Source organism: Xiphias gladius, chromosome 1, assembly GCF_016859285.1.
Source record: "Xiphias gladius isolate SHS-SW01 ecotype Sanya breed wild chromosome 1, ASM1685928v1, whole genome shotgun sequence".
NCBI classification, from domain to species: domain Eukaryota; kingdom Metazoa; phylum Chordata; class Actinopteri; order Istiophoriformes; family Xiphiidae; genus Xiphias; species Xiphias gladius.
The window spans coordinates 26,988,615-27,004,200 of NC_053400.1; the positions used below are offsets into that span (position 1 = coordinate 26,988,615).

At 39.6% G+C, this 15,586-nt stretch overlaps 1 protein-coding gene across 1 annotated transcript in view; it reads left to right on the forward strand.

Annotated features, from left to right (window-relative positions):
* map2k5 (mitogen-activated protein kinase kinase 5) overlaps positions 1-15,586 on the forward strand; it is a 63,473-nt gene that overhangs the window by 22,439 nt on the left and 25,448 nt on the right. The window contains exons 12-19 of the mRNA XM_040135730.1: positions 430-491; positions 3,964-4,012; positions 4,133-4,206; positions 5,370-5,420; positions 5,554-5,625; positions 7,146-7,175; positions 12,287-12,313; positions 12,649-12,681. Of these exons, the coding sequence (XP_039991664.1) occupies positions 430-491; positions 3,964-4,012; positions 4,133-4,206; positions 5,370-5,420; positions 5,554-5,625; positions 7,146-7,175; positions 12,287-12,313; positions 12,649-12,681 (398 nt within the window). The remainder of the gene's footprint in view (positions 1-429; positions 492-3,963; positions 4,013-4,132; positions 4,207-5,369; positions 5,421-5,553; positions 5,626-7,145; positions 7,176-12,286; positions 12,314-12,648; positions 12,682-15,586) is intronic.

Below are 15,586 nucleotides of genomic sequence, written 5' to 3' on the forward strand. Positions count from 1 at the left end.
TCTTCGTTGATGCCTTCTTTTATTATTTCTGTAAAAATTTTTATGTATTGAGGTATAGACAGTCATACAGTACACATTTTGTCAATTTTTTTCCCCCTAGGATTAGGAGTTCTACTACTCTAATGAGTGGTTGTCTTTAACTTCCATTATAAGTGGATAGACAGTTCTTTCTCGGCAAGAGTTCCTGTTTGTGCTACAAAGCATTGTGGGAAATGCTGGTTGACTTACTGTAGAGCTGGATCCAGATCAAATTACAAGCAACAGTTTTTTGTATGTTGTTTAGATACGTGTGGAGTGTTACAACCTGCATGGCCAACATGAATTTGGCTTTGTGTTGTGCCAAATAGGCCATTAAGAGATTAGTTCAGAAATTGTGCAAAAATGTGTCATAATATATCACTGTCTTAATGAATAATGTGACTTTTGCAGGTGGTTCTCTGGATGTGTACAAAAGAATTCCAGAGCATGTGCTCGGGAGAATCGCAGTGGCAGTAAGTTTTCATGAAATACTAAATCTCCCTATTAATAGTTTGATTACCAAGTGAAAAGCCTTTGAATCAAGGGGTGTCCTTTGGAGTTTTTAGAAATATTTATATATGTAATTTATTAGAGTTTGGTTGTCAATGCGTACCTGACAGTTTTCACTATGACCTGTTGTGTGTTTATCAGATACAGAGCAGGTCTGAGGAAAAAACGCACTCATTTAATTAACAAAATAAAAGAAAAGCAAACCACAGGTGTGAAATTTTCAATTAGCCTCTATTGGGTGAAGAGACGGACAAAGTCACTGCGTTCCCCTTATCCTTCCCTCTCTTCCTTTCTCCCTCCTTTTCTGCTCTCAGTTAAAACTAGCAATTTCATAGAAATGGCCTTGAAGTTGATAAATGCATGTCTGTTTTCCACACTCATTAGCCTTCTCCTGTCTCCACCTCCTCTTTTCTGTCTCCCCCCCTTTAACTTTGTCCGTAATCAAACAATGAAAGCTATTTAGTCAGTGTTGATTTTAATTCACAGCTTCCCCTCCTTTCCACTGTCACAGTTGTTAATTATCACAGAAGGATAAGCACCCAAGAGGGTGTGAGTGAAGCTGCACACTCCAGTTGTTGCACTCGCACCTTTTGAAGCAGCAAGACTTCAGAGAGCTTTTGTGCTTTCTTAATTTTATCTCAGAGGCTGTTATACATCAGGGATGGTTGGAAGGAGACTAGAGGCTAGAATCAGCTCTCACATCCCATTAAAAGAAAAAACCACTGCAAAGCAGTATTACAAATTTGGAAATGAGTAATACTTTAAGAAAGATATATCCATCCAGACGGGTGGAGTTACAGGAATGTGACCAACATTGCACTTGCTAGGGCTGCGCAAAGGTGAGAAACAAGTTTCTCTCCTCTCGTACCAACTTTACCAAAAAAAATATTGCTCTTGCAGTGTGTCTTTGACCCGGGTGTGTACTCCCAGTCAGTTGTGCATTTAAAACATCCGAGGCGAGGCAGCAAGGAGGTATCCTCATCCCAACAAACTCATTGAATTTCTTTCAATGCAAAGGAGCAACTTCCCAATACTGAGGTCCAATACTGTAGCTCCTCTCTTGATCCTGTAGAGAGACAAATCGTCCTGTGAAGACACATTTTCTTGTTTGCTTGTGTGTGCAGCCTTATTATATCAATGACTGCCCAAAACTCAGCTCTCCCTTTGCCAACACAATCTGATAGAGTGTGCACTAGTGCAGCTGACGTGCCTAAACTGTAGTCAATTTTAGGATCCTTTTTCCTGTTATTAAACCTTAAAAGGTAGCTGAATTCTGATACTTGGAGCAGGTTCTCCCTGTCGCCTGGGTGTAGTGAGTAGAAGTACATGTCTCAAGTAGGGAAACTCTTTGTAGAGTGAATTTGCATTCAAAATTGGAGGGCAACAAACTCAGGTAAAATCAGTGCTCGCAGTCTGAGGACAACAACATGCATAAATGGCAGAGATGCAACCCTGTTGTCCCCAAAAGGGACACTCGAACGGAAGTAGAGACAAGTTGATCTGTTGCTGGAATCCAGTGCGCATACTTTACGTAACTGACCTTTATTGTACAGAATGCCACAACAACTCTCACTCCCTAGCTCGTTCTCTGATAGTACTACAGAAGTCTACGGAGGTCGTCGGCCAACACAGTTGTTAATCCTTTTTCCAGATCTAAAAAGCACACGTAGACCAGAGTAGCCAGTTTCTATGATACATCCATTATCTGCAAGTTAAAAAGAAAAAAAAACCACTGCAAAGCAGTATTACAAATTTGGAAATGAGTAATACTTTAAGAAAGATATATCCATCCAGACGGGTGGAGTTACAGGAATGTGACCAACATTGCACTTGCTAGGGCTGCGCAAAGGTGAGAAACAAGTTTCTCTCCTCTCGTACCAACTTTACCAAAAAAAATATTGCTCTTGCAGTGTGTCTTTGACCCGGGTGTGTACTCCCAGTCAGTTGTGCATTTAAAACATCCGAGGCGAGGCAGCAAGGAGGTATCCTCATCCCAACAAACTCATTGAATTTCTTTCAATGCAAAGGAGCAACTTCCCAATACTGAGGTCCAATACTGTAGCTCCTCTCTTGATCCTGTAGAGAGACAAATCGTCCTGTGAAGACACATTTTCTTGTTTGCTTGTGTGTGCAGCCTTATTATATCAATGACTGCCCAAAACTCAGCTCTCCCTTTGCCAACACAATCTGATAGAGTGTGCACTAGTGCAGCTGACGTGCCTAAACTGTAGTCAATTTTAGGATCCTTTTTCCTGTTATTAAACCTTAAAAGGTAGCTGAATTCTGATACTTGGAGCAGGTTCTCCCTGTCGCCTGGGTGTAGTGAGTAGAAGTACATGTCTCAAGTAGGGAAACTCTTTGTAGAGTGAATTTGCATTCAAAATTGGAGGGCATCAAACTCAGGTAAAATCAGTGCTCGCAGTCTGAGGACAACAACATGCATAAATGGCAGAGATGCAACCCTGTTGTCCCCAAAAGGGACACTCGAACGGAAGTAGAGACAAGTTGATCTGTTGCTGGAATCCAGTGCGCATACTTTACGTAACTGACCTTTATTGTACAGAATGCCACAACAACTCTCACTCCCTAGCTCGTTCTCTGATAGTACTACAGAAGTCTACGGAGGTCTTCGGCCAACACAGTTGTTAATCCTTTTTCCAGATCTAAAAAGCACACGTAGACCAGAGTAGCCAGTTTCTATGATACATCCATTATCTGCAAGTTAAAAAGAAAAAAAAAAAAAAAAATGGGCAACTGTACCACACCCAGGATGAAATCCATGCTGTTCCCTCCTAAATGTGAAGTTTAGAAATTGGCCAGAGTCTCCTTTCCAGGATACAGAATTTCACAAGAAGGCTAATCAGTCTGTACTCACCCACTGTCCCTCATGTCTGAAATAGGCAGTACCACTCCTGATTACCAATCGGAAGGCAACATCAGTACAACATTAGACACGCATGTGAGTCATGATGCTTTCAGCATTCACCCTTGCCCCTTAGGACCTTACTGACCACCTCAGTGACATGTGCAAGACAGCCATGTTGGAAGGTGTACCCAGTCCCATTGTAATGTTCCCGCATTGTCGTTTTTCTGCTCAGTATGCAGTGGTCAAATTATTATTATTTTTTTTTTTCCTCAGAAATGAGACAAGCCTAATTCCAACACCCTATGTCATATGAATGTAAAAGTTCTCACAGAATGAACCAAAAGCAGCTGAAAGGTGATTAAGAAAAGCCTTCATTAGGAGACAATTGTGGACACTGGTTATCAACCAGATAAAACTCTGCAATGTCAGAATCAGCTGTCAAAGTAGCTATTTCAGGACAGCGCAAATGACAGCATAGACTAGAGTGAAATTTTAGATTAAGGTCATGGTTATTTAAATGTTGTCGAAAATTACTGTAATATATTTTTTCTGTGGCTTATTGTTTCTAGGTAGTCAAAGGTCTGACATATCTGTGGAGCCTGAAGATACTTCACAGAGGTGAGTAAGGTCTTGCGTATGTCCGGCGTTATTAAAAAAAAAAAAAAAAAGAGCAGAGTTGATAAAGACAGGCAGTAGAGTGCTGATGTTGCAGTTCTATCAAGTGGTTTGTCTCCGCAGATGTCAAGCCTTCCAATATGCTGGTGAACACCCGAGGACATGTCAAGCTCTGTGACTTTGGTGTCAGCACACAGGTGAGAGAGAGAGAGAGAGAGAGAGAGAGAGAGAGAGAATGGATGGAAGAGAGAAGAAGAAGAACAATTGTCTATAGATGCATCTCTACAGTCCTGTGCTGTGTGTGTGTGCGCGCCCGCGTGTGTGCGTGTGTGTGCATGCGCGTGCGTGCGCATGCTCAGATCTGTGTGCATATGGTCAATCTGTCAATCACTGCATTCATTTTCAACTCAAACCATCACTGCTATCCCAAGGGTCTTCCTCTCACATTAACTCCCCCCGTCTCCATTGTTCTGCAGCCTCCAAAAAATCACTTGTTATAATTATGACCCACACACACAACGGCAAAGCCTCACTGATATGTATTCAGTAGATGTGGGGAAAGCGTAGGTTGCAGACAATAGCCTAGTCGGTGTGTGGTGTGTGTGTGTGTGTGTGTGTGTGTGTATGTGTGTGGCAGTGTGGTAGTGTGTCTTTGTAATGTAATCATCAGGGACAGACCTTCAGCGTTCCCCAAAACATCAACCCTGAGGACTCTGTCTCCCTTTTCAACACACACACACACACACACACACACACACACACACACACACACACACACACACACACACCATCCCTTCTGTGGAAAATTGTTATTCATTTTTAACCTCCACTTCAGTGAAAGCTCCAAGGTGAATTTTACACCCTGTATGTGTAACATTAGCAGCATTGACTTGTCCTCTGTCTTTTTAACTGTTTTTGTGTTTATCTCTCTTTCACACACACACACATTCTCCCTCCCTCTCTCACACTCTGTAGGGCACGCTCAGAAGAAATAAAGATTTTAAAAAAAAATAGCCATAAGGGAACAGGCACTTATTATCACTGTCCTGTCATTGATGGCATGTGTCATTGTATCCAAACACACACACACATGCAAACACACACACACACACAGACTCAGTAAAAATCTCCTTGTCTTACTCCTGTTCAGCCGAAATATTAAACTGACATATCAATAGATTTAGGTAATGAAAGTTATGTCTAGCTCCCAGCTCTCTAACATAGGGCAATGGAGAAACGAGTCTTAAAAGTTACTTATCGGGGTTGAGGTTCCCTGATACAGTTAGCGGAATAGTTTGAAGTTATAGTGATATGCCGCATAATTATTTACTCATCCACTGTTAATTAATTTCATTTGCAGTTGGTGAATTCTATTGCCAAAACGTATGTGGGAACAAATGCATACATGGCGGTGAGTGACCCCTTAATTTCAGTCTCATGACAAATAATTTTAAAGTTGCACTAGAGAAGAAATGAGTTATCACAGGAATCAGAGCCTGTAACTTTGTCCTGGCAGTTTTTTGATGTTTGTTTTTGCTCCACAGCCTGAAAGGATATCAGGAGAACAGTATGGTATTCACGCAGATGTCTGGAGTGTGGGAATCTCTTTCATGGAGGTACGACAATGTATAAATGGCTTCATGCTGTACCTGGTATTTGTACACAAAGAGTAACAGCCAGTCTAAAGACATACAATACTATCTGCTGGATTTGAACCGTCTGATACCCATGTGTTTGTTTGTCCGTGTGTGTGCGCTTCAGAATCTCTGTTCATCTCTCCCCATTGTGTTGATCGAGTGCTTGACTGACACCCTGCATTTTCAAATAACATTTTCAATTCAGTATTACACTTCCATGGTCTCCTGTCCTCCCACCGACACTATTGATTCTCCATCTGTTTCTGTCAACAACTCTCCCTCTGTGATATAACAGATGATGTGGGCTTCTGCCTCGCCTTTGTTTGTCAATAATGTTATATCATTACAATTATAACAATAATGGATGAGTTCACATAGAAAATTATTGACATGATCTCTGTGTGATAAAGATAGAGTTTTATAGCAGTGGATGCCCTGGCCCCTTTTCCTCTTTATTTCTAGCTGTGAATGTGTGCATTAAGCTAAATTAAATGTCTTGAAGTCCCACTTAATGTGGATTGATCTTTAGCCTACTAGTTGGTCTATTTGTGTTCAAGGAAAGACCGTGAGCGCTTTGACATTTTAATAACGTAATGTTGCCAATAAGCTGCCCTTGACCAATATGAAAAATGTCCACCCCAATTGCATTGTCGAATGTCAGCCCCCCGCATACACACATTACATACAACCATCCCACAATCCTGTCCTGATCCTGTTTATCCCTGTATTTTGTTCTCTGCGGGTGGTAATCGTGGGGGGGTTATTAACTAATCGCTGATGCCGTTTGATGAGGTACTGATATTAGCAGGTGGGCTCTGAGCTTACCTCAGAGACTGAAAGTCTCAAGTTCTGCACGCATCAGTGACTTTAGCAGCATTTTCCTTCTGTGTCTACACGTGAATTCCGTGCCAGTAAGGCACTGGCAATGGAGAAACAGTTTTTACATCTATGCATGTGTACATATATTGTACACATGTGTACAATGCAGTGCTCTGTACATATGTGTACATATATTTTACTTTATCAGGAGCACCTGTGTAGTGTAATGGAGACCAATCCAGCTGTCATACAAGAATTTGTACCTTTTGTGAAGCATATAATTTGTCAGAGAACTGTTGACTCAACTCTGACGTTCCTTTTAACGCCATTGTTTCTCGTGTTGTTATCAGGGACTTCGTTATATTATCTGGGGTTTACAGTGCCCCCCCCCAAACACACACACACACACACACACACACACACACACACACACACACAGTATCAGTTAGATAAATATTAAACCTAAAATATAAAGTTACTAAAATTGTCCATTAGAAGTTGTACAAATATAAGCATTATGGCTGTTTGATTGGATTACATTAGTTTGCACAGGTTTTTACAGATTTTGCCATATGCCCAGTACTGCCGCAGCCTTCCCCAGTATTTTTATATTCTTTGAAATGTCTCAAAAAGAATCTGAGAATATTCTGTAACACTTCTTACTTGTTTCTTTTACGCAGTTGGCACTAGGCATGTTCCCCTATCCACAGGTGAGTTATTTTTATTTATTTGTATTTTAGGCTAACTGTTGTTATTTTTTTATCTATCTCCATCTAAAAATATCCAGACTTTTAAAAGAAGATTTCTCTAAACTGATTTTGGCTGTGGTGATTCCTCTTGCAGGAAAACACAGTAATGTCTTCAGTGATTAAACTACAGTGTCTGTGCTTTTTTTTCTAAATTAAGTATTATTAATTTTTTTAAATAATATTTTTAAAATAAAAAAAATATTTTATATTTTACATTCTCCCCAGTAAATTATGTACATGCTGAGGTTTGCTAATGATTCCAAACTTGAGCTTTTTTCAAATAATTTTTAGAAGTTTTGCTCTAACTATTACACTAGGCACTTATAATCATGCACGGACCTCAGTGACACTAAAATGTCTGTTTACCATGAATATAATTTTCTTTCATCCTTAGTATTTTCTAGTTTAATTGTTCAGTATTGATACTGAACTTTAAATGTATAAATGGATTTGGTTTAATTTTGTTTCCCCCATTACACGAAGTTAAAATCCTGCTCAAATGTAATTGCCGACCACAGAAGTGATTTCCCAATCCCATCAAGTCTTAATTCGCCCTTTAAGATGGGTTTATCTCCTCAATCCCTGGTTGAGCAATCCAAATCTGGTTACCTCAGGTTACCCCCTTGCCACCTGCCTTCACAAAATTTGAAGGGGAAGATTTTTATCTAATGAAAAGTTTTTTTCTCAAAACCATGTTGTGATTGTGTGATAATTAAGCTTTGAAAACCTCATTTATATTGTACAACAGTTGTTATTTTTAATTTCTACTTTAGCACATCAGCCATGGACAATAGCTACAACTTCTGACTTTGTATGGTTTGATTAAAAAGGAAAAATTATCAAAATCTTGAGAGTGTTTTGCGTATTGACACACATGATCATTTTCTGCATAATTTTCCCGCAGGCATAATGTATGCGACACTTGGACTGCACGGTCAGTCGAATGAAACTCCACTGTGGTTGATTAAAGAAGCAGAGTGTCATGTAACCACTGTACTATCTGCCTGGGGATTGCCTAAGTGACTGCTTCCTTTCAGTATGGCCATTATTCTTCCTGGGAAAGAGGGACCCAGTTTACCAAACTTTGGAGTTGTATCTCATATGAGACTTTTAACACCTCAGCAGCTATCTATTATTATAGATTATATTATTTTATTTTTTTTAGGAATTTTTGGGCCATAGGTGTTATTGTCAGTTGCCTCTGAAGATGTGATCCTATTAATGTTATCTATCATGTGCTGAGAGAAACCCAAAAGTGTTTTGGGTTAAAAGAATTAATTCAGCACCTGGTTGCGTACTTACGTGGCAAACATCATCTGTGAGACAGATTACAGTTGTGATATATCTCTCACTTATTTTCATTGTTTATCATTCGTTCATAAGCTATGATGACAAGCAAATGCAGACCTTTGTGCAAGAGAGCAAAGGTGTGTTTGGGGCATGCTGTTCCTTCCTTCATTTAATGCTTCCTTTATCATGTTAATTGCTGGTGTATTTTTGCAAATGAATGATTGTTTCATCTGTCCTCATTGATATAAATGGGGTGGACAAAATATTAGAAACACCTCTCAGTTTATAGTTTAGGCTCTCCACTGTCATGCGGCTTTACTCATCTCAGTGTTAATTTTCTCCTAACTCCATATGGTACTGCAGACAGTTCACCTGCAGGCTGTAGCAGAGTGGTGTGGCGAGCGCGCTCGGATCCACCTCGTCAGGCGCAGCCAGCCAAAGTCCTTGGGCCTAAGCTGTCATTTTTGCAGACGCTGGCACAGCTGTCTGTGCAAAACCTGCTACACTTCACAGAGAACGTTTTAGCACAGACTGAGGGAGAAGTTGGAGAAGATGAAAGAGAGAGAGATTGGATGAGAATCAGTGGCATCTGAGTTTCCGTAGTACAGTGGTGGAAGGTACAGGATGAGTTGTTAAAGCTGAATTTGGCTTTGGGGTGTTCATGAGTTGCACTTTTGTTCTTGGGTCTTTTGTTCACCCTTTACACTCTGAAGAAGGGTGTGTGCTTGCCAATGGCTTTAATCTGTGAATGATGTTTAGTTGATGCATCATCTTTCATTTATTCTTTTGTTTGTGTGTGTGTGTGCGTGTGCGCATGTACGCACAGTGGAGTCATCACCTCATGTTTGTCATGATTAGAAATGGTCTCTTTAATTCCACTTCACCACATGTAGGGATTCATTTGTATTCTTTGTCAGGAGTTAATGGAGTTTTTTCACGGCTCGCTCTGAAAGTCTTTGAAGACACCAGACTCGATGTGATGTGTATACAGCCGCCAGCACTATGGCTTCTGATTGATTTGTTGTCTTTTTGTTTGCTCTGTGGTTGTTTTTGTTTCTCTCCATTTTGTCATATTTTCTCAAATTGAATGAATTTCTGGATGAAATATCATGTCAGTTTTTTGTGAGCATGTTTCAGGAGCTTCCATTACACATCACTGCATCCATCAAACGGCATAGACGCTTTCCCTTTACTTTGTTTTTTCCTCTCAAATGAAATGGAAAGGAAATGGTACCATAGTACTATGTACTGTATGTGTGTTGTAAACAATGTTTGCTGTAATTTTTCAGCACCATATAGCAACTCCAAAGTCTCTTTTCACACTTTATTTGATCACATGTCCTCCTTTAAAAACTGGTTAAAATTTCACTTCAGTATATTACACTTCCTTCTTAGCTTTGGTTTACTCAACAAATGATGTGAAGAAAATATTGACCCTTCATTCTCAATCTTAAGTATGTAAAGATGCACTACATCTGTCGCTATTTATCACCACGCTAACTATTGTCACCAAACCATATTTGAACAATTCACCGTGTCTGCACAACCTCATATTTGGGTTCCCTAGTGCAGCCTATGAATGATAAGATATGATAATGATTTTTAAGATACAATATTTGGACTTGATAGAACTGTCTCTATCACTCATCAAATAGGTGATGCATGTATAAATTTACAACTTAATGAATCTAAGTTGAGCAGTATTTAGGCTTTTGCCTAAGGGTGAAAGGTTGTCAGTTTGGAGATCATCATAGAAATGCTGCTGTCGTTGGATTATTTTTAATGGCCTATAATTTCACAGTAGCAAATCTCAGAGTGACTTCATTTTTGTTGACCTTACACTGAAGAGAAGAACAAAGAAAAGGACCTCACCATTTCCCCTCTTCTTAAAGTTATGTCATCATGGTGACAGAGTGGGACTGCCCTTGCTTATAACCAAAAAATGCTTGTCAAACTTTGTTGAACCTGGCTGTTTTGATCAAAAAGGGAGCCGTCTGATTCCTTACCCCTTGAAGACATCTTTTAAATCCTTAAGGAGGAAAACAACCATTTGATCTTTTAGAAGTGTTTATTGAGTTTGTCTTGAAAGGAAAAGAAATAATTTGAAATCTAAAAATGAATTTTGTAACTTCTTATTTTCAGCTGAGCTCACTGTGATATTTTCAAATAACGGAAAAAAGCTTGATGTGGCTCACAAATCGTCATAGAGCCACTGGAGTGGCTTGTAACAAGGCTATTCAGCTCATAGGAACAAGAAGTTGATGTTCTACACAACAACAAGTTATCATTTAGTGCTACACACAGTTATTTACACTCTCATACATATACCTCACAGACTAAATACAAACTAACACTCTGCAGCAGACACAGTACCGCTGCCTGTCAAACATCAATTTGTTTGTTCTTCTTAGATGAGGTATCAGAAGAAAATCTGAAGAAATGCCTTATTGGAAAGTCTTCTTTAAGTATTAATGTCATATTAAACAATGTTTACCCTCAGGATGAACAGATAATGAAATGTCTACCAGATAATCATCCCACAGTGATGAGAGACCCTGTTGAAGAGGGAAAGATAGGGAGGGATTATTAACATCTCTTTTTGATATGTGGTCAAGCTTCCTAGTACAAGAAGAATAAGTGCTCAATTATGCTTGAATAAGTTAGTCTCCCACTATCCAATTTCAACCCCTGGAGCAGCGCGCAATTTTGTCCTCGTAATTATTTCTGAACAAATTAGTTTTCCATAGCTGCCTTTAATGTGTCTGAATCAGGCAAAACTGGATATAGAAGCAGTTTAGGAGTCTCTTGATATTTACAGAGTGTGAAAACCTGTATTTAATTGAGTGAATCAATAATTGCTCTAATGCACTGTCAAAAGACCTGGAGAAATGAGCAATTTATTTACCAAAAATTATTAGACATTTAGCTGAGCCCAGGTTTCAGGCCTTATATCATTTGGTCAATATAATGAAGTTATAAATTTGGGTTTTTAAAAAAGCTGAATTCAGTCCTGGGGGATTTAAAAACGAAGCTTTCTGTAGTTTCACTGCAGTGTTATACATTCAAAGACATTATCTCTGAGGCAGTGTCTACATTTTCTAAAAGAGAAGTTCCTGTTCTAACACATATTTTCTAAGTTCTCAGTCCTTTCATATGTTTTTATTGTGACTATAGAAAATACAATTAGTTAAGTCAAATATGTATTGAGTTTGAATTTTTTAAATTTAATTTTCTTTTCTTCTTTTCTATAATTTGTTTCCGCTGATTTCAACCTCAAGTTATGTGGAATTAAATATATTTTTCGCACCTAGATCTGCTCCCAAATCACTTTTTTCTTTTTTTTGCCCTATCAAAAAGAATGATAGCCTTAACCATGTTGTCATCATGTGTTTAGGTATCTTACCATGTCCTGGCCTGTTTATTGTCAGTGTTGCACCTGTGAAATAGTCGCATAGAGCATTCTCATTACAAACCTTGCTCGTATTGTTTGTAACAGTTATTCTACATCCCTGTGCATGTAGATAACCTGGAGGGCCCGGAAAGTACTACTCAGAAAATTAGCATTAGTGGATCTTTTACCCCCATTCTCCACAAATGAGAGCAAGGCCATTAACATTTGTGTGTTTTCATTATGTAAATGGTGTTAATGCATACTCACAAATTGCAAACAGAAAAGCAATAATTTTTTTCCTAGTGATCATAATGTGTCCAAGTGTATCGTCTTGATTATGATACGCTAATTACATATTGCCTCGACTCTTCTTCTCTGGCTTGCCCTACAGATTCAGAAGAACCAAGGATCTTTAATGGTAAGTTTTACTGCATTAGAATAGGAGGAATAAAAAATAGGTCTCCCACACTATAGTCAGTTACTCTTGTTTGGCTCTCTGATTTTAACACTCATATTGTATTTCTGCAATGAATTTTTAGATCATGATTAAACTGCTGGTATTGCAATAGGTGCCATTATGGAATAATAAAAGCATTCACGATGTGAATGATGGCTTTGCCAGAGCTCACTGCATTTGATTAATCTAAGTAGATACTTTTTGTTTTTATCACACTTGATTGTCCTTATTGCCAAGAAATTCCATGTAGGCTAGCTTTTTTTTTTTACCATCTCCCTGTGTCTCTCCTCTTCCAGCCTCTACAGTTACTGCAATGCATCGTTGATGAGGTGAGTCGTCGTCTTGTGTGCTTTTGCATCTAAAGTCAGTCCTAATGGCCCGGAAAGCTTATATTTTGTTTCCTAATGAAGCAAACCACTCAGGCGGCTTTGTTCCCCATTCACTCAACCCTTCACCCTATGCAACTGCCTCAGGCAATACACATATGCACACACACATTACTGTAGAGGTTGGACCCGTCAGTGAAACAAACATACACACACAAACACAAAACACAGCTCTAAATTCTGTATATTACAGAGCCAGTACCAAAAATTTGTTTAATCAGGATTACTCTCTTGACTGAACCAGGTGTAGATGTTTCATACACAGAGCAGTGACACATTATAGCGGTATATGATGAAATTAGGTTTAAGTGATATCTGGTGTATTTATCACTCTCTTATATTGAGTTTGCATAGGTAACATCTGATTTTGAAATGCTCTTTGTTTTTTCAAGGCAAACAGTTTATCACTTGAAATTCTTCTAAAACCAGGTTACAGTGCAGTGCTACCCAAGCTGAGCCTAACCTGAAGAGTTTTCCATTTCTTGGTATATGGACTTTATTTTCTTGTGTCTCTGCATACATGGAAGTGTAAGCTCACACTGGTTACATTTTCATTAAAGCAGCAATCACAACCTTCCCCTCTAATCTCAGTTTTGTCTACATTCTTTGCTGACATGCACTAATAGCAAAAATGCCACGACACCTTTCAAGCCTAAACCAGCTCCCCAAATACCCCCATCACCAGCCATATCGCACATTAAATATAAAATGTCACTTGTCCTTAACTGCCTATATGGCTGTAATTAATAATTAAGTGCTTTTGGTTGTAATGGATTGACCCGGGCTGAACTGTTCATTAGTCAGCTAGGCGGAGCCATCACTCAAACTATTTTTCCTGTAACCTTTGCTGTCTCTCCTTGGCGAGAGAACAGTCTGTTGTCCCTGGTGAGCCAGCACCACCTCACTGTCCCAGGTAATGCAGTAGAGACAAGAGGATAAGCACTCTTTGGAAATATGAAGACACTCAGAGAGAATGTAAAGATTAAGGCCTGCAATAGATTGAGGAAATACAGTGCATTCACAAAGTATTCCTGAACTTTTTCACTTTTTTGTTTTTTTGTTTTGCAGTCTCGTCAACATTTTTTTCCCCTCATTACCCTACACTGAATACACCATAATGAGAAAGTGAAAATAGAATTTTAGAAATTTTTGCAAATTTACTGAAAAAAAAATACTGAAATATCACATTGACATAAGTATTCAGACACGTTACGTCATTGAAGCACCTGAGGCAGCGATTAAAGGCTCAACTCTTCTTGGGTATGATGCATCAAGTTTTGTATACCTGGATTTGAGGATTTTCTGACATTTTTCTCTGGAGATCCTCTCAAGCTCTGTCAGGTTGGATGGTGATCAATGGTGGACAGCCATTTTCAGGTCTCTTCAGGGATGTCTGTTTGGGTTCAAGTCAGGGCTCTGGCTGGGCCACTCAAGGATATTCACAGAGTTGTCCCTAAGCCACTACTGCGTTGTCCGTGTGCTTAGGGTCATTGTCCTGTTGTATGGTTAACCTTCGACCCAGTCTGAGATCCTGAGCACTCTGGACCAGGTTTTCATTAAAGATATCTCTGTACATTGCTCCATTCAGATTTCCATCAACCTTGACCAGTCTCCCTGTCTTTTCAGCTAAAAAACAACCCCACAGCATAATGCTGCCACCACCATGCTTCACTGTTTGGATAGTATTGGGCAGGTGATGAGTGGTGCCTAGTTTCCTCAAGACATGATGCTTAGATTTGAGACCAAACATTTCAATCTTGGTTTCATCACACCAGAGAATCTTTCTTTCTCAGTCTGAGAGTCCTTTAGGTGCTTTTTTGCAAACTCCAGCCATGCTTTCATGTTCCTTTCACTGAGGAGAGGCTTTGGTCTGGCCACTCTGACATAAAGCCCAGATCAGTGGAGTGCTGCAGTGATGGTTGTCCTTCTGGTAGTTTCTCCCATCTCCACACAGGATCTCTGGAGCTCAGCCAGCGTAACCATTGGGTTCTTGATCACCTCTCTTATCTAGACAGGTTTGTGCCTTTCCAAAAAATTAATTGAAATGAATTTAGCGTGATTCTGAAACATAACTGAAAAGGGATAGGATCTGAATACTTTCTGAATTCACTGTATATACACTCACCGAGCAACACCTTAGCAACACCTGTTTACCTGCCTATTCATGCAATCATGTGGCAGCAGTGCGATGCATGAAATCATGGAGATATAGGTCAGGACCTTCAGCTATGTTCAGATCAAACATCAGAACTGGGAAAATATTGCGACGACAGCGACGAATCAATGGACCCAGCCTGTCTTGTGTCAGCAGTCCAGATTGGTGGTTGTGGTGTAATGGTGTGGGGAACGTTTCCTATTCGCATTTTAGGCCCCTTAATATCAATCAATCATTGTTTGAATACCACAGCCTGTCTGAATATTGTTGCTGACCTTGTGCATCCCTTAATGGCCACAATTTACACATCATCTAATGGCTATTTCCAGCATGATAATGCACTAGGTCACAAAGCAAAAGTCGTCATAAACTGGTTTCATGAACATGACAGTGAGTTCAGTGTACTTCAGTGGCCTCCCCAGTCACCAGATCTGAAACCAGTAGAACACCTTTTGGATATTGTGTGTGAGACCTATCCACTGGGGATTTGAATGTTGCTATAATGGCTGCATGAGTAATAGGCCCCTGTGAGTGAATCATTAATATTACTATAGCTAGACGTATGTGTGTGGTGGGGGATGGAGTGTGACAGTCAGCCTCTTGTTTTCCTTTCCTTTTCTATCACACACACAAACACACATGGCTGAGAAAGGCTCAAATAAAGATTAGAGCCTCATGAGACTCATAAAGACC